The sequence below is a fragment of the Ammospiza caudacuta genome, chromosome 3 (genome assembly GCF_027887145.1).
Source record: "Ammospiza caudacuta isolate bAmmCau1 chromosome 3, bAmmCau1.pri, whole genome shotgun sequence".
Classification (NCBI taxonomy): domain Eukaryota; kingdom Metazoa; phylum Chordata; class Aves; order Passeriformes; family Passerellidae; genus Ammospiza; species Ammospiza caudacuta.
In genome coordinates, this window is record NC_080595.1 from 73,751,389 (window position 1) to 73,775,374 (window position 23,986).

General features: G+C 40.7%; 1 protein-coding gene across 1 annotated transcript in view; it reads left to right on the forward strand.

Moving 5' to 3' along the window:
• Positions 1–23,986, forward strand: part of CD2AP (CD2 associated protein) — a 77,288-nt gene that overhangs the window by 13,144 nt on the left and 40,158 nt on the right. Inside the window, exon 2 of the mRNA XM_058801105.1 lies at positions 8,418–8,578. Coding sequence (XP_058657088.1) covers positions 8,418–8,578 — 161 coding nt within the window. The remainder of the gene's footprint in view (positions 1–8,417; positions 8,579–23,986) is intronic.

The following is a 23,986-nucleotide window of genomic DNA, read 5'->3' on the forward strand; positions in this document are numbered from 1 at the left end:
GAAAAGGAAAAACAAACTTTGAATAAAGTTGCCTTGTCACAGACTTGAGACACTGGCACAGACTGCTCAGAGAAGCTGCAGATGTTTCATCCCTGGAAGTGAGCAAGGCCAGGCTGGATGGGGCTTGCAGCAACCAGGTCTGGCGGCAGGTGTCCCTGCCCATGGATGTTCTTTAAAGGTCATCCAAGCTATCCTGTGATTCAGGCACAAATGTATTTTATGATTTTTTTGTTATAAAACATACAAATAAATTAACAAATCCCTGCCATTAGCATGTTCTTTTCAGAGACATCCTGTAACTTTGTCAGATTTCTTATAATCCATGAGATCTCTCATATACCTCACTGAAGTTTCTTACTTACACTTTTGATTTTACCTTTACAGCTGACAGGAAATTTTGCAAAAGTTGGCCCAACTGAAATTAGTCTCAGCCACTAAACACTTCTCCCAAAAGTACCTTCTCACTGCAATGCCACTGACATCCAAATCACAAACTCTCAGACAGTACAATCCCCAGCCAGCTCCTGGTGCTGTCTCACCACCCTCAGCAGCAGGGGTTCCTTCCTGAGGTCTAATCTGAATTTCCGCTCTGTCAGTTTAAAATGAGTGCCTCTAGTCCTGTCAGTACAGACCTTGGGGAAAAAGTATATACTGAAAGGATGCAATAAGGTAGTTACCATTAGAAAGGAGAAAATGTGGTGAGACCAAACAGGAAAATAGCAGAAGTGCCTTTGTGCTAGCTTGTTCCTTCCTCTCTTGCAATGGTGGTTTTTTTCCCTTTAAGCTCAAAGGACTTAACGTGGGAAGCTGACAGTGGCAGGGCTGTTGGTGCTCAAGTGTGGGGAAGCAAAGACTCAGATGAGATAGGAGATAGTGAGTTTCAAAGTTGCCGTGTTGCCATTTGTTGGTTTGCTTATTGTTGCTGGTTTTCTCTGTGGTGTGTGTTTATTCTCGCTTAATTATTTTTTTTTCCTAAAAGCTATCTTTATAGCAGTTTAAAATATCCTCAGTGTAAGCACTAGAGAGTACTTACAAAGTTTTTAACAGGTCTTGTAAACTATCACATATCCAGCAGTTCTGGCTGGTCAGCCCTTGTGCTGAGGAAGCAGAAAGGGATTTGTTGGGAATTTAGCCTGAGTGCAGCAGTGTCTGACTGCCCTCACTCATCTAATGCTGTTTTGAACTGCTGAGCCTTCTGAGATGGGGTGTGTTGAAGAGAGTGAAGGCTCATACTCATTTCAGCATGAACTTACTTTAAACAGAGCAAATCCTGTTGTATCCAAACTGAGTCCCCACTGGGTGACAGCAGGGTGTTTGTGGTGCTTCCAGAGACTGGGGGGACATAGCTGAGCTGGTTTTATGTAGAATCAGCTGGGGTCCAATGCTGTGTATTTGTATGCATTGGAGGCATCCTGCTTGAAAGGATTGTTTGTTTGCCCAGCAACCTGAACTAATAAATTGTACAGATTTAGGTTCTCTGTCTTTGAAATAATCCATGACTGGAATAATTAGCTTACAGCTATTTGGGAATTAATTGTGTGTGCTTTAAAGAAAATGTACATAAAACGGCATGAAAATATTTCTATTTTATTGGCATTGTGTTGTATTATTTTAAATTAATGAAAGAATTCTCATGGCTCTGGGCATTTTGCTTAAAATAAGGCCATAAATCAATATTTGAATAAATGAGGTCAGCATTGTCTTAAACTGCAGAGAACCTCCTCTGCCACATCCCTTCCTTGTGGCAGCAGAGTTTGCTTGGCTGGCACATGGGATCAAAGCTTCAGGAGCAGGAGGTGTGACTGCTTTGGTATAAAGCTGTTTATCTGGACTGGAGCTGGCACAACTGGTGTGGCTCCCTGGGGAGGAGGCACAGGTAGAAATGGCTCTGCCATGTGTCATTGCCACTCCGGGGGCTGTACAGGAGACACCCGACCTCCTTCTGAGCTCCTGTGAAGGTAAAGCATGTCATTGGTGCTGCTCAACGCTTGCTGTAGCCCTTGTGATGCAACTGTTTGTAAGTCCTCCACGTGGAACGTGTGATGGCTCTGCATGGCTCACCTCAGTGAAATGTCTGCTCTTCTGTGGTGTGGCTCAAAACTGGTGACTGTACAGTTAAATATGTGTGGACTGCATGGTCTCCATTAGCTAATTACACTTGTAGCATGGAACTGCATCCTTACCATCAGCGTTGACAAGAATCCAGTGGCCTTATATCAATGATGTGTTATGTTGGGATGTGATTTCATGGCAGATATTGGCTTTGAGCAAAGCAGCAAGTTGTGGAGGGGCAAGTTGAGTGGATCTGTAGGGGGAAGTTGCTCGTGTGAGGGGCCACATTCAGATTTCAAGTTTTGGACATTTTTATATCATTGTAGTTTTAATCTTGTCCCATGGACATAATGCCTGTTAAAGATTAATGTGCATCAAGTGTGTTCCTGGGTTTAGTTTCAGTGAAAATTCCAGATTACTTTGTGAGACTGTTCCACACTGAACTGAACCACCACAAATGAGGGTGGTTTGGAGCTTCACTGAGCAGGGTGCTCCTGATCTGGGATGTAACAGGGATGTAGAGGTTCATCTAAAGTGGGTTTGGAGCAGTCCTATGTCTGACCCTGCAGTGAGACATCTTAAGGAGATAAACTTGCAGAAAGTTGTCACTACAAGTTTTCTCTTGAACTGCTTTCTTTATCTGATTCCCCAGTATTATAAATAACTACTGATTTAAGCAGAGAGCAGGGGAAGGGACCACTGAATGCACATAGAAGAAAGCAGGGGATCACAACATCCTTGGGTTAAGCTGCCTTGGAAATACAGCTCCGTGGGTTTCCCCACTCTGTTGGTGATGTAGCTTTATTGGGCACCATGAGAAGGGAAGTAGGAAATACTGAATGTTTCCATCTGTTCAAGGTTCAGTCCCTCAGGTGTTTCTCAGTTGGATGGTTATTGGAGTGTGGAGGGAAGGCAAGGACTTGTGCACAAGACCAGTGCTCAGAGTGGTTTCCCTGATAGTGAGACATGTGAGGCACTCCTCTCTGATTGAGGGAGAGCAAACCTACATCTGTACCCCAAAGGAATACTTGGATCTTTGGGGAACTGGTCATTCTGGTCATTTGTAATCAGGAGTGTGAAGCAGATGCAGAGCCTGGAGGGAGCCTGGCTGCAGAGGAGTGGGAGCTCTTGGCCAGGAGGGATTTGTCTTTGGTTCCCAAACCCTGGTTCTCACCTTGTGCATGTGTCTTTACAGGGGAGCTTTGTAGACAAAACTCACAGTTTGAGGTCAGGAGCTAGAATTTTAAGGGTAGTGTGGGAAGTCTGTCAGGCCTTTCTATTTAAGCATCTGAGTTGTCATCAGTGACTCAGGTCAGGGTGACAGGAAATTATATGGTATTGAAGTGGAAGGAAAACATTCTTATAACCACGTCTTATGTTTAACACTTACGGAAGTGTTTTCATTGTTCAGTGTTTAAACACCTGAGCTACTTTTTCAGTGTTAAGGTCTGTCTTAAGTGGCTGAACATATACTATTATATTAGGATTAAACCAGCTGGAATTCCTATAGCTCATAAATGGTAGAAGCATTTTTGTGGGGAAAGCAGTTGGAAAGATCATTTTCCTTAAGTTCAGCACCTGACTTTGAAAGAGTTGTGAAGAAGAGTATGGTAGTGAAAAGGGTAAGATTGTGTCCTCTGTGGTTCTTTTGTCTTTAGTCCAAACTTGGTCTGCGACAAGATAAAATAAAATATCTTTGTAACTCTATTCATACATAACAACAAAATTGTTAAGCTTTGTTTTATAGGAGACTAAACTTGGCTGGTTTTATGTGATAAATGTACAAGTGGAAATAACAGTACTAATGAAGTTTGTTTTATTCATCTAGCAACTGTCTGTTGTGATAAACTGGAAAAGCAAAAGCTCAGTTTCTAACATAACTGCAGTTCTGCTGGCAAGGTACTTCTGGAGGTCACACGACTTTCCAGGGTTGTTGTTCCAATAAATGACTTTGAACTGGCCTGAAACCTGCCTGAAGAGACCTTTATGGAGCACTGCAGCAATTCTTGCTGCTTCACAATTGGACTCTGTCCCTCCAGGCCTGCAGCAAATTTCAGCAAGGCTTCCCATTATATACAAGGATTTCAGTTATCTGATGAATCCCTCTCCCATCTTTTTAAAAAATGTATAAGCTATTAAAGTGTGTTTTTAATGGACTTTATTTTAAATCTGGTCTTTTTTGTCTACAACAGAAAAGTCACTGGGTTCTGACAACATTGTAATACCCTAAACAAAGTACCAAGAATGTAAAATTGTGCTCTTTGCTGGATGAGTGCCTATTTCTGTTGAAGAAACAGGCATGCTAGAATTTTGATATGTTTTCCACTCTTCCTTGATATGTGTTTTGATTTTTATTTCAGGGCTACCAGAGGGACTTAGTTACCTCTTATAGGCAACTTCAGAAAGTGTCTGAGTAGCTGAAGGCGTTCTTTGTTTAAAATCAGAGAAGATGGGTATAACGTGGCCATGCTTTTTGGGAGACTTGGCCTCTGCCTTGGCACTGAAGAGCTGCTTGTGTAAGGTTTGGACAAGTGGGGAGCCCAGCTGTGCCAGCAGCGGCTGAATGCCTGGTGCAGGCGGTGTTGCTGACTTGGCTGACAGTGGGAGCTGTTTTGTCAGAGCTGTTAGGTAGGAGGACACTTTGTGCTGTGGGGAATAACCTAGTCTGTAGCTGCTGCTGCCTGGCTTTGATGGGTTTGGTGTGTTTTATCACAGAATCAGCCAGGTTGGAAAAGACTTCTGAGATCATGGAATCCAACCTATGACCAAACACCATCCAGACCGCTAAGTGCCACATTCAGTCTTCCCAAAAACATCTTCCTGGGCTGGCCATTCCAATACATGAGCACTCGTTTCACCCTTTTATGAAGAATTTCTTCCTAATGTCTAACCACTTGTTTCACTCCTGTTTCGTTAGTGAGGTTGTCATCTTACTAAAAAGCAAGAGCTGGGCAGACCCCTCCCACAGAGCCATCTTCCTCCAAATATATCCAGTCAATATTTTTTTTGTAGCTCTGTTGATTTTAATCAGTCAGTTGCCCCTGAAAATAGGTCAGAACCTTCAAAAAACACCATCTGGAAGGTTTCCTGAGTATGTTGGAAAGCTGTCATCAGATGACAGTGTGTTTATATATGTTTAAGTGGCATTTGTTTGTTTTCATTTTGTCCCACTGCCTCTTGTGTTTTCATTGGGCACTGCTTGGTCTTTTCCACACCCTGACCGATGAGATATCCCTGAGCTTTTTCCCAACTCTTTCAGCCTTTCTTGTATGCAGATACTGTGAAAAATCAGGAGGAAATTGTCTTCCCCTCTCAGGTGAACTTTAGTGTTTCTGGATGTGCTAGAAAAGCACAATAAACCTTACAGTGTTCCTGCTTAAATCTAAGACTATTTTTCATTTGAAACTTGATCTTTATGGACTTTAAGCTCCAGATAATTGATTTGAGTGAAGTTTGAAAAGGAGAAAGCAGTGTAAAAAGCAGAAGGGAGATAAGATAGGGGGGTTTGATAGCTTGTGTTGCTGAGGGGTTCTGCACCTTCTACCAGTTGAGAATTTTTAAAAACAGTTTTGACCAGCTTTTACTGCTGGAGTCCACCTTACTGCTGACTGATTGCAGTGTATCTGTTCTTGAGTAAAACCTTTAAAAGTGAGAACCTGAAGCATTCAGAACTACTACATGCATTAAGAAGTATAATCAGTAAACTAATGTAATTTCTAGTTAGTGTTATTATAAGGAGTTGTGATTCCTTAAAAACATTTTCTGTCATTGCTGGACTCTGTTTTTACTTGGGTAAATATAATACTCTAGTATTTTTCAGAGATTTATTTAATCTGGACTGGTTTGGCAGTACAGAGGTTTCTTGCCCATCACCGGGTGATTCAACTAGTGCTACTTGCTAATATTGAAAAACAAAACTTGTAAATGTTTTGAGGACCACATGGTAGCAAGACATGGGATGTGTAGCTCCTTGCTGATCCTCTGCCATCATATGAAAAAAAATCTATGGGATGAAACTATTTTAACATTCCCCATGGTCCCTTCCACTTCCACAGACAGGTAACAGAGTTCATACCTGTTTTGTCTATGTATCCATGAGAGCAAGGGTGGCTTTGGGTATCACTCACAAATACAGGAGGAAATTCAGCACCTCAATTTCAAGTGTAAGAAGCTGATGATTGTTTACTGCTAGTTGTCTTTGAAACATAAAGACATGTGGATGATGACTGGGAGGTTTTTCAGGTTCTCTGATTGTTGGTGGCATGACCAAGTAAGTGTTTTGTAGTCTGGAAAGGTGACCACATGAATGTTCTGTGCATTTCAAACACAAATACAGGAATGTTCTCCCAAGGGAATAAATAAGCTTTCAATAGAATTGGTTCATGTTGACACAGTGTGGGTGTGATTATCTACTGCTGCTGTGGAAAAAGGACCAGGTGTTTGGCAGTTCAAGTCACTGCTGTGAGCATTTGCCATGACTTATACTGTTGTGATCCATTTTCCATGTTTAGCTTTGTAAAGCTGTTCTATAGGATATGCTATCTGCTAATGTGCTTCAAAACAGTATATCATGAGAGAAATATGTGACATGGATATTTCTTACATTTCTCTACATTTATAGGTTTCCAGAATGGCTGAGTTGCTTTGGTTGGAAGGTGATGTTTTCATTTGCAGACTCTTAGGTGATGAATGACTGTTGTCTTTATGATTTGTGACTGCCAGAATTTTGTGTATGTTTGGCAATATTTTGTCAGCCACTCAAGAGACAATTGTGTGCAGAAGCAAGACAGAACTACTCTGCTTGCTGCAGGCAGTAATGGGGGAATATGATGCTTTGAAACAAGCTTAAAGAGTACATTTGGCAAAGGTAAATATCTACAGTACAGAAAAATGTGCTAGAAGTTCCAAGTGCATATCATAGGCAGACAACTCTGGTGATAACTTCTGTGCATAAGAAAGAAAATGATTGTTTTTTGTTAAAGAAAGAAAGTTTAAAAATTGAGTCTTCAAAAATCTTCAAATTAACTCTGGCAAAATTAAGTCTTCATGTTGATGTCTACTGCTTCCTTTGTTAAAGGGTGCATTCAGAAAATAGTTTGCCTGACATATCATTCAAGCATCTCTTGCATTCATAGCACCATCATGTAGTTCTGTTTTTCACTAAGGATTTTCTGGCTGTCCTTAGGCAGCAAAGGGATAAAGGCTTAATTGCAATCACTGCAGCTGCACTTGTAATTAAAACTGCCCACTGATCAGAATTACACATTGGTTTAATGCAGCCTTAAGTTCAATAACAAGGAAATAATGCTTCTTCCTATTTGATTCCTTCATTTTTAATTAATTGTTGGGTATTATTATGCACTGATAAAATAGATTAACCTGGGAAAAAAACTTCCACAACCTTTCAGAATTTCTGTCTTTTAACCTTGTGCTCTTGTGCATTGTGATCTGCAGAGGAGAGGGAGGTTTCATTGAGGACAGTGTTTTAATATTTGGCAGTGCCTGGATATTTGACTGAATTTGAGTGAGAGGGAAGATTATTTGATTGCTGCAGGTTTGTGGAAATTTCAGGCATGAACAGAATTCCTTGATGAACAAATGAGTCTTTATTGCCAAACAAGCCTCAAGCTGCCGGTGAGCAACTCTCATGGACCTTGTGCAACAGATGGATAAGTCTGTGAATACACTGCTGTGCTCCTCTGAGTAAACTTAATTGTACCAAAAGTAAAGCTCACTTGCTTATTCTACTTCAGACAAACCAAATGACTCTGAAGGAGGGTCTTTTTTTACATATTTGCAATTTAAGTTGTATGATATTGTCAATCACACACCTTCTGGCTGTATTGAATTTCTTGGATCAAACCTGCAAAAATTCTGTGTGTGGAGCAATTAGTTTTTTGCAGACATAGTAGCAGGCTCAAGTATGAGGATTAACAAAGCATTGCAAGTATGTACCATACACACAGTGTCTGATCCTTGGCCCCAAATGGGCACTGAGTCAGAAGCACTTGCCCTGTGGGCAGTGATTCATAATTGGTAAATCTTCAGCTGGAACTTGGTGGGGAAAAAATTCATTGCCAGCAATTCCTTCTACGAGACATGAACAAAAACTTACCCACCACCACAAAAATATGACCTGGTGTCCTCTTCCTAAATTTGCTTTATTCTAATAGGTGGCTATCCAATTGTGTCTCCCTCTCAAAAATACGTGGGAATGTCACAGTTCACAAATGAGCATTGCTGTGAGGGAGATGCTTGTTGTTAGCATTCATTGTTAGGTTTGCCTTTTGAACATGCATGGCTTTCAAGTTGCATTTCCCAGTCTGGGTTGTATTCATGGTGTGTGTTTTTGTTTTCCTTTTTAGTGGACTATATTGTGGAATATGACTATGATGCAGTGCACGATGATGAGTTAACAATCCGAGTTGGGGAGGTCATCAGGAATGTGAAAAAACTGGAAGAAGAAGGATGGCTGGAAGGGGAGTTAAATGGCAGAAGGGGCATGTTCCCTGACAATTTTGTGAAGGTGAGTTTTCTGCATTGCCGTGATTTTACTGTGGTGGTGTGGCTGGGCCACTGTTACTGAAATAGTTGGAATACATAGATGTTGTATTTGTAACAGGATGGTTTTTTTAATGGGAAGACATTCAAGGTGCTAACATTTTTTAATATGCTTTTGTAGATTTTTTAAAATTAACTTCTGCTGTCTGTTCTTACTTTAGTATTTATTTTGGCCTGTATCCTTGAATTATGTGTTCTGCGTCACTCTGACTTCAACCAAATTGTCTGTAGCCATGGTTATCTGCTTTAGTGGGATGAACTGATTAAAAAAAACAAGAATATAAAAAAACCCTAAACCTATCCCTGCATAAGACATCCAGCCATGAGAGAGTTGGCAAAGTGGGGTCACAGCTCATCTATAATGAAAAACTGCATCCTCAGTTTTGTGAGGATCCACATCCTCAGGCTTTGCTGATGTGGATTCTTCAGCCTGGATCAAGCTGCTTTATTTGAAAGGGGCAGTGCTGTTTTACCCTGGACTCTGCTGCTGGCACTGCCTTTTTTGTGACTCTGCAAACTCCTTGGTGTAACACTTCCATATAGTCCAAGTGAATGTAGGTATTCCTGCCCCTTTTGAAGTGAAATTAATTCCTTTCAAACCAGAATTGTCCATTGTATCTTACTGTGATACTTTCATGTTGCGAAAACCTAAGGGGATATTGGTCCAGTGCTATAAACACTATTTTATACTTACTTTAAATTTGACAATTTTTCTGAAAATTTGAAATTATTGTTTTCTGATTTACTGTGAGGGGTTTTAAGATTTTCCTTTTAAAACTGGTTGGGGCAATCCAGTTGTTCTCAGAGAGAGTCTCCTACCAAGGGAAAGTTTGTACAAATGCTTTTCACTTGTCTAACATGTTCAAGTTGTTGGTAGTTTAGTTCAAAGTCATTTTTGGGTTTTGAGTCCTGTATAAATAGTAATTTGACCTCAAGTGGTGTTTGGTGATTACTCTGCTGGTGTTCTTAATTAGCTCTCAAGTGCTGTGTAGAGAAAAAGCATTAGCCTTGGCTCTTTTCTGCTCTGTGTGTCAGCAGCTTGTCCTGGGTCGGATGTGACACGTTTCTGTGTTAATTGCCATGCTTGTTGGATCTTTTCTTCCCCTTCTGCAGCTGTGGCTTTTATAAATTTTGTTTAAAATTATTTCTATCCTGACATCTCAGCTGCAGGTATTTTTAACTTAGCAGCTGTTTATATGTGCATGGCATGGTTGGATGTCCTGAATTACAGAGGACAGTCAGTTTTCTAGAAGGTGTAGGGGTTTGGAGAAGCAGAAGGGAAGTTGTGTAGAAGAAAATGATCACTTTTGTTTCATGACAACAGGGGTAACTTGCCTTCTTGGTGCTGGAGCTGAGTGCAGTTATGAGGCTGATGTTGGGAACTTTTCTTCAAGATAGTATGTTTAGGCTGGAAGGCTGTTGTGCAGTGGTGAGATAATGGGAAAGCATTAATTGTTAGGGATACGAAAGTTGTGTGTTTTCTTCATGGTTAATTTAATTATACTTTCTTTGTAAAAGTTAATTTACAGATAGTGATAGTTTGAGAGAGACTTTCTGGGAAAGCTGTTGCACAAAAGTGTTTTGGTGGTGTGTTGTTGTTTGTTTGTTGTGCCTCCTCCCAAATCATTCTCATTTGCTGCTGTGGTGGGTTGTTGGATCATGCTGCAGGATCTATGGGATATTTCTGTGACCAGACTGCTGCAAGTACCAAGCCTCAGCAGCTAAAGTCAAATGCCCCTTGTTGGCCTGGTGTGCTGCTAACACCTGCAAGGTGTGGGTGGCCTGCTGGAGGGGGTGAAAATGAGCTCAGGCAGGGCTGGACTTTGGCCCTGTGAATGAGGAAAGTCCCTGGAGAGATGGATTTATTGGTTTGCTGCTGAGAGCAGCCACCGCCATTGGGAGTGGTAAGAACAGTGAGGATGCTGACAAGAAATGAGTATTGCTGACTTCTCATGACCCACATGAAAGGGAAGGAGCACAGAAGTCTGAAAGAGGTCAGAAATGTGACCAGAGAGCACAAATTGCTGTGGGCAGTACTAAGGGTTGCACCAAGTTTTACAGGTTTGGTTGCAAAATTCTGGGGCTCTACTTAAATATTTATCACTTCCTGAAAGGATCATCTTACTCTCCTGTTATGAGTGTAATTTCATGCATGAAATGAGGATCTGGCCTGAATGCATTATGAGGTTAAATTTGTGGCTTATTGGTGTAATATATATATACACACAGTGGTTTGTTAAGAATTGAACTGTGGCCAGGATTTAGCCTCTCCATGGATGGTAAATTTTAATTTGTGCTGATCTGTAAAAGATTAAAATTTGAAGCTGAAAGTGCACGTATTATCCACTAGATTTGCCTTCATGTGTAAAATTAAAAAATATAATAAATATGACAGATTGAACTGGGTAAAGACAAACATGTTTTCTTTTTAAAATGTTAGATGCTATTAGAGAAGATATATTTTTTTTAAATAAATAAAAGCCTTTGATTTTCATCAACTGGAAGAGAACTGGGAGAAGGTTCTAATTCAAGCCGGTTGGTTTTGGCTAATTTTGTTAGTTTGTCTGTTCTTCATCCTGTGTGAGGGCAGGAAAAGAGCTTGTTGCCTTGGTGCCAGCTGCAAACTGTCCTTGGCTGCTGGGCAGTGCAAGGATGCTTCTTGCCTGTTAGAAGGACAAGCAAAATGTGGACAGGAGGATTATTGTTGCATGCTGCCTGAATATGTTGGATGCCCCAGATTCAGACTGTATCCTCACTGCTAAAGCAGATCAGTCCCCTTCTGTTCCCTCCTTCTGGGCTCTGCCCATACATAGGATTTACTGTCATTTTATGCCATTTCTCATGCTTTGACAAATGCATCTTTTCTGTCTGAAGTATGACTAAGTGTTGTCAGCTTCATTTTGGGTTGTTAAAGCAGGAAATAGATTTTTGAAGATGTCTTCCTTTTATTTCTCAAGTCTTCTAAATATGCACAATAATTTTAAATTGTGGTGGTAGGCTTGTTTCATGCAGTGGTAGCAGTTGGGTCTTTGCTGTCAGAAGTGCAGCAGAGGAAGCTGAGACTGTGGTTTGAGTTGGGTTAATTTGTTGTACACTGTGGTGTGCTGAGCACTATGTGACTTTGAAGCACTCCTGTGGAGAAGGGAATTAATGGAAGCTTCTTGTGGATACTGGTGTAATGCTGATGCTTGGTACCTTATAACATCATCTGGTAACTTTCTGGTTGGGTTTTAATGGCTTCTACTGAAGCCTTTTCCATATTGATGGGGAGATCCTGGAGAACGACCAGAGCTTGGGGATGTCTGGTTCCTGGTGCCAGCTGGGACCAGGATGTTTTCTGTGAGCCCATCACTTGCTGGGTTAATGAGCAGTCTGAGATGGTCTGTCCCAAAAGGTGCAGTTCTTGGTGCTGACTTGCATCATTTTGCTTTAAAAGAAAGAGAACTGGTAGTCTCAGTTAAAGGGAACCCCATAAAGCTTCTGAAACATCCTTAGATACTACTGTGCAGTGCCACTGAGTGGGGTGGGGAGTGGGAGGTGTTGTAAAAGTTGGCTGTGAACGCTGTGTGTGGGATGTCCAAAGCAGTCCTAAAACCAGGAGATGGTGGTAAATGTACAGTTGAATACAAGCAGGTTAAAAAACAGTACAAGCAAAAAATTACACTGCCTACTTGTGAAGCTCATTTCCTTGAATTCTCTTATCAGTGCTGCAGCTTCATAAAGATGTTCTGCCTGTATTGCAGAGCTGGGTTTTGGAGTGCACATGTTTCCAGTGTTACTAACAAAACCTCGTCTGAAATTCCTGCTTAAACTTTGTGCATGTCCTCTTTGAGTGGGGTTGAAATAGAGTTCTTGTTTCTGACATTGTTATTGCCATTTATTCTTCTTCCTGTATGGACAATTTAAAATAAACAATTTCATAAATTCCTGAAAGGATTGAGCAATGGAACCTAGCAGACTTTTATTGTTTTCTTTGAGAGCAGCTTTTCCTTTCTAAAATCCATCACGGTGAAAAATGTGCACACATTTGTTTGTTTCCAATGTAATTTAGAGAAGTGTAGTAATGCTGTTAGATGGAATGTGTGAGGTTTTTTGAGATATTAATGTGTGTGAAATGTGGAAGACTTTTTGATTTTGGGTTGGGTTTTACCTTTGTTTGCTTCTAGACTTTATATAGACTTTACTTTCATTTCTCTAAAAGTAAAGGTTAAGAGTCCAGGCCTCCTCTCCTTCAGGAAATTCCTCAGACCTACCTCTTTTCTCTGGCCCAATGAGTCTTAACTCCTTTTTTGCATTTACTTTGACAAGATGGACTAAGATTTGTTTTTCTTGATTTATTTGTTTTGAGTAATTCTGTTCACTCTCCAGACACCTGTTGTGTTGATAACTGAAAGTGTTGATTTCGTATTCATCCTTCTGCTTATTTTCTTAAGGTTTTTGTCTCTACATAGCTGAGAAGTTTTTTTTAAGAACTGAAGTTCCTTGTTGTATTTCATTTATTGCTATCTTAGTTTTGTAAATAGTTGTATTGTGAGTAATAGGCTTTACATGGTAGTAAAACCAGTTTGATCATAAGCTCAGGGCAGTAACTCGGATGAGGGAGGAGCAGAGCACAGATTAATCAGTAGCTCTCAGCGGTTAAGGCAGAGGAGTTTGCCAGCCGGCTCTGGGGACGCTTGGGTGAGCGGGCTGGGCACTGCTCTGAGCGAGTCTGGGCCATGCAGCCCCTCAGCCTTGGTGCTGCTGCAGGAACAGCCTCCTGCCTGCACAGGTGTGAGCAGCTGCTGCTGCTCTAGCACCGAGCCTGGAGCCTCTCCAGGTTAGCATGTGAACTTTGCTCACTGTGACATTTTTCTTCCTCCCCCTAAATAAAAAAAATCTGCAACACTGGGCGTGTTCGAGCAAATATGTCCTTGGAAGTGGTAAGCTTGTTTAATTTTCCTTATGTTTTTAACATCAAATGTTGTAAACAGACTTTGTGTTTCGGGATAGTGAATGGAGACAGCATGAATTTAAAAATTATGCTTGCAATATGATTTTGAGACTTTATTTAGTATATGGTGTAAATTCATGGTCTTAGAATTGTTTGTGTAATAAAATTACTTGGAGTTGGTTTAGTTCATGTCCCCTTCTGTAGTATAGGGAGATGCTTGGAGATTGCAGACAGCTACTTTGCTTGCAGAAGGAGTTCCTTTCTAAAAGAATGATTTGTTTTTAGTTGATTCTTTATATTCAACTTCCTGGTATATGTGTTTGTGAAAACAAAACACAGCCCAAGTCTCTTTTCTTCCCTTTTCATCACCCTTAGATGAAGACTTTAGAGTAGCACAGCTGACCTACCTTCTTAAGCCTGTGTTTGCTGCCTCTGTCCTGTATTATCACTGTTGGCATGCTGGTAAACACAAGTGTGCTCTGAGCCAATGAGAGAAGTTTTGGCTGAAAGCTCCTTCAAGCATTGCATCTCCCTTAATTCCTTTTTAAAAATTGACCTCACCCAGAACTTTAAACAGGACTCATGGAATTGGGAGGGATCACAGACAAGACAGACCCTTCTAGGTTAGTTCTAATCTGGGCATGATTAAAAAGTGTAGTAACATCAGTTAAAAAAGCAGATGAATAAATAACCCTTTAAAGCAATGGGTATAGGTTAAGCCATATTTAGTTTTAAATAAATAGGATGTATTTAAGGACTAGAATAAAATACCTATTTCCAAAAGGTTGGCGTCTGCTCCTTAAAGTATTCTGTCCACAATCTTTGCATCCATGTAAGGCTTGGAGAAAGCAAGATATACAGCAATTTATCAGTCCTGTTGGTCAAATTCCATTTCAGTTTATACAGCCTTTTTCTTTGCTTTATTATTGTTTTGAAGAAACTGTCTCCACTAGCAGTGGGTTGTGCAGGGATGTGACAGAGTGCTCAGAGCAGCACTGCTTCCCAGGCAGAGTAGGCAGCCCTGCTGGTAAGGAGATGTTTGCTTCAGAGCTGGCAGTTCTTGTTTCTCAGAAACAAAGATTACATGCAAGATTGAAAGCCATATTAAGTAATTTCAGTTTCAGTGCTGAGTATATGAGAGAAACCTTGGGCTCTTTGTCTTCAGGCAGGGAGTGAAGCTGAGCACTCAGGCTGGTGCTTTAACACCTGTTGCCAGTACTATGATGTCAACCCATTGTTCCTGCTGATTTTTCTTCAGGCTTTTGGGAGAAATAGGGCCACTGGAGGACAGTGTCATTTCGGGGGTACCTTGTGGGTTTGCCTGAGCAAATCCTGCACCTGCTAATCCCATCCATTGGCACATGCCTGAGATTTGTGAGAATGGTGATAATGATTCCTGTGCTTGTGGGGTGAGAGACAAGTCTCTGCTATCCAGCTGTTTTGGCAGGAATAAACAAGGAAACAGTTTTTTTCCAATTGGAAAGTTGATAATTGGCTTGGGTGAACCTTGCTTAGGATGTGGAAACTATTGTTTCTAAAAACAACAGTAAAGAAAATTAAATCAGCTGAAAACATTGACAGATATAACGAGTGGCACAGATATGTTAGCATTTTCACTGTCTTTCAGAGCTCACCATAATTTATTCCTACTCCTGTGATTTTCCAGTTGAATCACTGAATTGACTGGCTGGGTTCAGACCAGTTGGGTCCCAAGCCTGTGAAGTCCCTTTGTGATGTGACTGTCTCTGTCATGAAGAGGGGGAGTCTGGAGGTGTGTTTGATTTAGCACTGTAGAGCTGCTGTTGCTGACCCAGCTCTGCCCACCCAGCCATTTGTGGGCACCCGTGTGTCAGGTTGTCTTTTCAGCTGTCACCACATCCACACAGGAATTTCCTTTGTTGGTGTTGGTTGGGGATGTGTGAATTATTTCATATTCCAAGGCAGTATAAGTGTCTTGTTTAGTAAGAAAGAGCATGCAAATGAGTTGACTATTTGAAATATTTGTCTTGATGGACTGTTAGATCTGAAGTGTCACAGATGCTTTCCTCAAAAGTGAGCTATTTAACTGCAGGAAATTTGTTGAAATGATGTGCCCCTTTCCTTGTCCAAGATGACCTGTGCTTTAAGATGTTGAAAAAATCACCTGAGAAAAAGATTTCACTTTGCATTCACAAACTATTGTTTTATTGTAAGAATAAAAATCTGTGGTGTTGTGAAGTCTTCAGTGGCTGAATGTGAACACAGAATAGGGAAAACACTGGTGATTCTTGTAATATTTAGTATATTTTCAAATATGGAATATATATATATGTTGATACTGTGATGTCAAGAGCATGAGAGAAATGGAAAAAGCTCCTAAATTTTGGCTCAGTGGCAGCACTGGTATGGAACTTTAGGGAACTTAAGGTGCTGTTCTGAAGGACATCAGGATAAAGCGTGATTAATGTGATTAATGACCTGTGTGAATACTGCTTAATATGCTAATCATTCCCTCTGATTTGAGTTATCCAAGTTTGTTGCTTGTACCTGTGCCTCTTGCTTTCCTAAATGCCATATCAGCTTGTGATGTTGTTCTGTGGTAGTGGCACACTCCTGGATACTCCCGAGCTACTCTGATTGAGCATGATGGTTTGTGTGGAAGGAGCAGCAGGTTTATACATGTCCTTAGTCATGTAATCACGTGAAGCAGTCTGCTCCTTTGTCCATCCTTATTTAGTTGTTACACTTGATTCATGTGTAATGTTATAGCTTTCTCTCCACACAGGAGCAAGGCAACCATTCCCTGCCTAGAGGCTGCAAACAGGGTGTGCTTCATCAGGAGGTGTTTGCAACCTGAGTAAACTGTGCAAGGTATTGCTCAGGCAGCAGAGACTGAGTGGGCTTGTGCAGGAACATGACTTTTAAATTTAGACTTTCCCTGTGTACAGAAGTCTAAAATGCAGCTATAAATATGCACTATGGAATTAGCATATGTAATAAGAACAAAGAGGTTAGTTATCCAGGTACTGTTTGCTGTAAAATGTTTGTTACATCCCAGGAGGCTCTGGCTGCACATTCCAGCCATGTAATTGTAGTCCTTTGCCATATGTCTCATAAATCAATGTGTGTGTACACCCAACACAGTTAATGTTAAATCAATCGGTTCTTTTGCTTTTTATGAGCTGGAATGAAGTAATCTAACTGTGAACTTGAAGCTTAAACCTGCACAAGGGTAGCTCATCTCTGTCCTGTCATCTCTTGATATTTGCACCAATTGTGATTTTTTTTGTTTGGCTGCTCATCATTTTGGAGGGGGAGGTTAGGTGTTCTCTACTACAGTGCTTTCAGTATTGACTTTCAAGTGTATGTGTTCCTTGAACACTGGCTTTATTCAATATTATGAACTGATGTGAAAGTTTATTATGGTAAATATTTTCTAGGTTTAACAAGCTTTTTTGATGCTTTTCACTTTGTAAAAATATATTTTGGTGTATGCATGTGAATTCATTGGACTTGTTGTAATAAGCTTTTGAATTCTTGGAAACTGATGGTGATTAGCATGTTACATAGATGCTTTCAAAACAGGACGAGAAAGCAAGATGCATTTTCAGTTAAAACTGTTAGTTAATGTATGAATCTCTGGTAATGCCTAATCTTTAAACCTTTTCTAATCTCCACTGAGACTCCAGATTTATATTTTTAGCCCTTATTTGACAATCTCTTAACTATTTAATTTTGTGCCCTGGGCAAGACTTGTGGAGGGATGTGGATGTGTCAGTGTTTTAACTTGTGGCCATGAGTGAAATGCTGAAGGTTTTATAGGGAATGCAAAGAGATGGTGCCTTGGAAAAAGGATGCAGGGAAGAAGAAAGCTGGGTGCAACAGAGTGGAGGCAGAAAGACAGAATGATGGTGAGAAGGAACTAGGGATGTTCTGAGTTGAACATCAGAGTGAACCTGTAGTGGTTACTGGATCCCACATTTCCCTGGACCAGCAGGAGAGGCAATTAACTGGGAGAAGGGAAAGAAATGTCTTCCAGCCTTCCCGTGTGGGGAAGCGGACAAGACACGTGTGCTGTGGGAGCTGGAGCTCTGTCTTGCCTTCTACCACGTGTGATTCTTGCTTTCATTGATCTGAAGCACTATTTTGTGGCTGGTGGTTGACAGGACATTAACTGTTATTCTATAAAACAATTACAAGAAATATAATTAAATTTTCATATATATGTATTAGCAAATATAATAGAGAAGAAATGTAACCAGCTTTTTAAAACAGTTTTATCTGGCTATGAACATGACAACACCATAAAATATTCTTAAGGTATTCTTTTCAGAAGTGTTTTAAAATGAACTCTTTTCTAAATTAAATGATTGGGAAACACTGATGTAAAGATCTGTGCTTCCTCTAGTTACTCCTGTTAATTTAGGATTCCTTGCTCTGCTGTTGGTAGACCTGGTGAGCTGACTGCTGAGCTTTCCTGCATCTGCGCTTTCAGGTTTTGTTTGAGGTCTCTTTTGCATTTTGCCAACATTAACAAGACTTCATGTCAGATTCTGTTTTGACGCTTGCTTGGTGCAGAGTCTGTACATATACAATTCTCCATGAAAAAATTGAATTATTTGTATATATAAAAACTATATGCATGTATTTTTATAATCTGTATCAAAATGTGAAACTTTGAGCCTACTTCTACATTACCTCTATAGAGTGTTCCTTATGTAGAAAGTTCAGCTTTTTCTCTGCTCTTGACCTTCAAGTATCACAATTATTTGATGACTCAGGTTTTAGTCTGTAAATCTGCAGCAATTCAGTTCATTTTTTTATGCTTCCTGGAGATCCCACTTACTCCACATGTTGCATATTGTGAGAAAGAAGTGATGGCTTGCCTGATGATTGTTTTCCTCCCACACAAGGAGACAGTATGTTTGAAAGATCTATATTTAGCATAGATTATAACATTTAGCATAGATTATAACACATGTAAAAATATTGGTAATTTGTTAAGCTGTGTTATGTGATGTGGGTGTGGTTTAATAGAAAGCAACAAGTCAGATTGTGAAGAGACAAAGGCAGGGAGTGATGCTGCCTCTGTTAGTTCAGTGTGATGGAGGGTCAGCACTTAAGCCCAGTGATTCACTGTTAAACATTCCCTACCTACTTCAACCTTAAATTAAGCTCCCCAAAATCAACCCATGACACCTGTTGCACTCTCCAGGAGGTAAGTTGTCTTGCAAAAAAAAAGGGTATCTATCTTGTCTGTTGTTCAGATGGTAGCTGCTTTCATCTTTAGGTGATTTTTTTCTATTTTCAAGAATAATGTTTAATTCTCTGGAGGGTCAGGGGCAGCCTCTCACCTCTCTCAGCCAAGCTCTTCTCCTGGGAGATGGAACCTGCTCTGATCTCCTGAATGCTCCAGGGAAGGAGCTCAGCAGCTTCTCACCTATGTTGGTCCATGGATTTTCTTATGTTCCCCTTTAGCTCAGGTAAAGTAATAAGACAGGTCGGAATAGCTGCACATTACTCATCTTTTCTTTTGTTGCCTTTATTAAATATTTTGCCTCTGGGCACCAACATTGAGGATGAGAAATCATGTTTTCTACTCAAGGTAAAGACACAGGCAAAATGAAAGGGTGTGGGATATCTAAGGTTTAAGTGACTGGAGCTCTTAAGGCTGCCCTGTGCCTGCCTGTCTGTTGCTGTTACTAAAACTGGAAATGTGGTGCTTAAATAATTAGTTATGTGAAGATTTTTGTGCTTCAGGAACTGAGGTTTCATTGCTCTTGAACAGGTTACAGATAACAATCTCTCCTCTGTAGGCAGCTGTACAGATTTTGATATATATTTATGTACAGTCACATTTCTATGTGACTTTTTCAGGAATGGGACTTTGCAGGCTGTGAACTTGTATAAACAGAACTATTGCCTGCTTCCAATTCGTCCCTCTCCCCTAAAATGACAGGCTCAATTCTGAGTTACTTATTTTCTACTCAGTAAAATGTGAGTCATGGGCTTAATTTGTCAGTCCATGAGTTCTTCATTGCTGTTCTGATGGAGAAGAAAAGAGATAATTGTATGTGTAGAGTCAAACATTTGCCTTTGTGTATTCTTTATCTCAGCCTCTTTAGAGATTGAGACCATTATCTGCTGCTTGAGATCTTGCTTTAAAATGTACTCAGCCACGAGGAGTAATGCACATCATTTTTGCACAAAGTGATGTTACAGTGGAATTAATATAAGAAGTCTAAAGATGATTGTTCCTTGTGTAATGGCATATATAGCAGGAGATGGCAGCTGACGCCTTAATATTTGTGCTTGAAGAATCTAGCTAAGGATTTAGATTTGCTGGATAATGAACTTCTCTGTGCCCTATAATTCAGGAATAGAATTTGTATTTTTAACTCTTGGCCTTTCAGACGCTCTGACCTGCTTTCTGCATCTCCACTGCCTGCCTGATTTGAGAGCTCTTGGCTTCTGGCGAGGGGAGTGGGGAGGATGCAGCTGTCCCCTCTGGAGCCGTGGTGGGCGGGCAGTGCTGGAGGCCAGGCTGCTCCTGCTCGCCTCGGAAGTAGGTCAGGAGTGCCCGCTTGTTTTAACGGCATCGTGAGCCTGTGCCTGCATTTACATGTGTTGCATTTCTGTCTGCATATAAAGAATAGTTCTTGCATCACATATTGCTGCACGTAGAGAATTTTGAGATTTTTATTTGTTAACGTACATTTCCTTGAGGGATTATAAAACCGTGACAGATACAATTAAAGCAAAAACCACTTTTTTTTGTTTGGCTAGTTAAATTTATATACTTGTTTTTTGCCTATCAGGCTGCAGTGAGTCTGTAAGTGTTGTGAAATACATGTTTAGTAAACCTTTATTACTACTGCTGTAGTTCACAACAGAGCAAGTGGGTGGTTGCTTCCCAGTGGAGTGTGTTTCACGCCAAGAGACAGTCTGTATTGACCTTGTACTGCCAAGTCATAAATGCATAAAATCTGCGCTGCTCATGGAAATACTGACAAGCCTTGAACTGCATTTGGACTGGCAGAATAAAAATATTCAAATTTCCAGCTGCAGTTAATGTCATATTTCCATTTTGGTTTTGCTGGCATTGGCCTCACCTCGGAACAAGATGAAGCGTCCTGGAGCTTTTTGTTGGTATTGTCACAACACAGACTTTCTCTGATAATTTGTGTAAACAAGGCTGACTGCCTTGTGAAACCCATGGACAGGAGTCTTGGGCATGTTCAGGTTGGGTATTGTGGTACCTCAGAGGTGGGACCTGTAGGCAGTGTCATTTTCCAACACTGAAGTTCAAGCAAGCTGTTTGGAAGAGATGTAAGAATTGCAAACTCCTATTAATGTTATTAATAGGGCATGAATTAATGTTTGCATCGATAACTGTCAGTTTTGAGAGATCTTTGTGTAGAAACTACTTCCTTTGTGAAAGGAGTCATAAGGATGATAGCCAGGATGAAGATGCTGGCAGGGGTGATGGGTGTGTGTATGTGAGAGGATCCTGATGTGTGCTTTTGAAAATGAATCTCGGAGCACTTCCCGGCTGTTAGAAGGCTGATGTGAACTACAGGGTTGTGGTGTAGTGGATCTCATGCAGGTGTGGAGACCAGGGATTCCTGAATTTGTTTCAGTTTTGGTTTAATTTTAATATGGTTTATTATGCCCCAAGGAAGGATAATTAATGTTGCAGTTCTTCTCTAACAATGAGAACAAAAAAATATTCTTGCTTTACAAGAATGTTACGAAGGGTAGAGGGTTAAATATGAAAAAAATAGTTCCTGGCCCATTTAGTCATTGCTTACTGACACCTTCTGTAGTTCTTTGTCAAAACTAGATTTATGCCTGACTGCTGTGGCAGAACTCTCTTGTGTGGTTGTTTTTTCTCTCCTTGCTGCAAACAGCTCCATGTGATGCTCCAGTGCTGTTTTCTGATATACAAAGTAGAATGTCACAGTCGACTGATTCAAACTTGGCTGGTACCAGTCCCATACTGAACGTCTGCTCCTTGTAAATCTGACAGATTTGCAGTCTCTGCTCCTGTTTTTATCACAGTCACCTTGAACTTCTCCTTACGTTCTCTTTGCTTTGTGTCTTGGATTAGGCTGATTTCTCTCATTTGTGTATTGAAGTGTTCCCAGCTTTCCTACCCTGGCTGTGGTAGGAAGGTACAGAGAGTACCTTGTGCTGCCAGGCTCTCCCATTGTCTGGTTGTTCTTTTTGATGTCTGCTGAGGAAATTCTTCATCAGTAAATCTTCAGCCTTTGAATCAGGCAACAAGATTTTCTGTGTGTAATGACTATACACAGAATTATTTTAGTTCCTTTTTTTTAATGTAATTACACTGTACTTTCTGCTAAAATTTGCCATTTTCTTGTGTTAGACCCATAGTATTTTCTACCTGTCACTACTTCAGGTGGACACTCAAGCCTGGCAAGAAAGTTGCTCAAGCATTTCTCTTTTTGGTTTAGGGTCTTGGGTCTTTTGTAGTAGGCAGTGCTTTTGTCTGAAATAATTTCCTTTTATTTATAACTTATCCATTATTTTCCTGCCCTTGATGCTGGACTTAAAAGCATATTGTCTGTTTAATTCAAATTACGGATTAAGGTGGTACTTATCTCACAATATTTTCTAGCATTTGGAAGCGGTGTGTCTGTTGGTTTTTGTTCTTTTTTCATCTAATAAATTAATTTTGGAAAAAAAGTCATGTTTTGACCAAACTGCCTGTGTGGAGCTTGCCCACTTCCTTTTTGCATCTCTGTGCTTTTTACAAAGCAACTGAAGTAGCTGCTTCTGAAGTCTTTTGCAAAGTGCTGACCTCTGGAAGGAGCCTGGAGCTGACTCCTCACTGGAAGGTGTTAAAATTGAGAAACCTGGGGAAGTACTAGTTCCTGGTGCAGCTTGGAGATTTCAGAGCCTGTATAAATTGCATAGCAAAAAGAAAAAAGAAAATTAAAGATCCAGGGACAGGCAGAAGCACTCTAGGCAGATTTTCAAGTACCAGTATGTTTTTAAGATGAGCAGAATGGCCTTGTCAGCAAGGCAGCTAGAAAGGCATTTTGGAGGTGACAAACTTTTCAGCTGTAGCCAAATTTAATTGCTTGTGGTTTTATCAGACTTCTAAGTAATGGGCCAAAAACCAGCTGTAGGCCTGAGAATGACAAAATCTTTGAAATGTGAAATGTCTACTCAAATGGGAGGTAGGCAGGATACTGTGCTATTCAAGAGGAGTTGGTTTTTGGTTTGTTTTGGGGTTTTTTGAACTGGGAAGATGGCATGGATCTCAGCAGAGCTAAGATCTCCAGGGCAGAAGTCACTGTGGAGGAAGGAGAATAACAGCAGGAACTACTCTGGACTGTTTTCTAAAAAGCCTTTTTTATGTAATGTAGATGAGTGGGAGGAAAAATCCTGCTGTCTGTAGTCTTGCTCTGTTCTTTTGAGAAATTGAAAGATGCTTTGGTCTCTTTAACTTGAGGTTCATAGTACGTTTGAAAGCATCAGTGGGTGTTCAGACCTGCTGAGTTTTCCAGCTGGACAGCTACAAGTAAGAAAGCTGGGCTGTAATAGTCCAAAAAGCACCAGACAGGTCCTGGGGAATATGTTTCTCATATTTTTGGCATTTTATCAATGTGTGGACTTTGTTGTCTTGAAGCTCATGTTCAAGAGTTCACACGACAAGAGTAAGTGTATATATATGCCTTGCCAATTCTGTTTTCAAGTATTAAATAATTTATTGCAGCTACAGCTGCAATAACTCCTGGAGTTGTTAACCAGTGGCTACTGATGGTGGATACAAGAATTGTTGTGAAGTGGATCACAAAAAGCTGCAAGTACTTGTGGGTGTTTGCATCCCCAGGGGTGCTGTGGAGCAGACAGGACCATGGGTTAGGATAGGGATTCAACAGCTCCAGCTGCAGGCACGGGAGGGAGGGGAGGTGATCCATCTCCCTGATGGAACCCTTATGGGTGCTCTGGGAACATGGGAGGATCTGAGCTGCAGGAGCTCTAAAGAGCTTCTGGGATTTTGGCTGCTGGAAGCTGTGTTCTGCAATAGATGGGCCATTGATCCGACTTAATGGGTTTGTTCCTGTGCAAAGTGATGATTTCCTTCTTTCAGAGTATCTGTTCTCCAGTGGAATCCCATTAAATGAGCTGATGCAGTAGAGTGACTGTTGCTGCTTGGCCTTTTTGTCAAGAACTGGTGCTTTCATGTTTATAGGCTTTTCAGTCTTGTTTGGCACAATCAATTTCAGTGCTACCATTCTAATTTAGAAAGATTAGGAGAGTGGGAAACATTAACCAGACAAATGGTATCTCTTTTATTTTCCTCTTAGATCTTCCCCCTCACTTGCTCCCACTCTGTTTCTTGGAGCTCACTTTCTTTTCTGCTCACACCTTTCAGCAGTGCAATTGCATCTCTTGTCTGAAAACACCTTGGAGCTTTCTGGGGCAGAG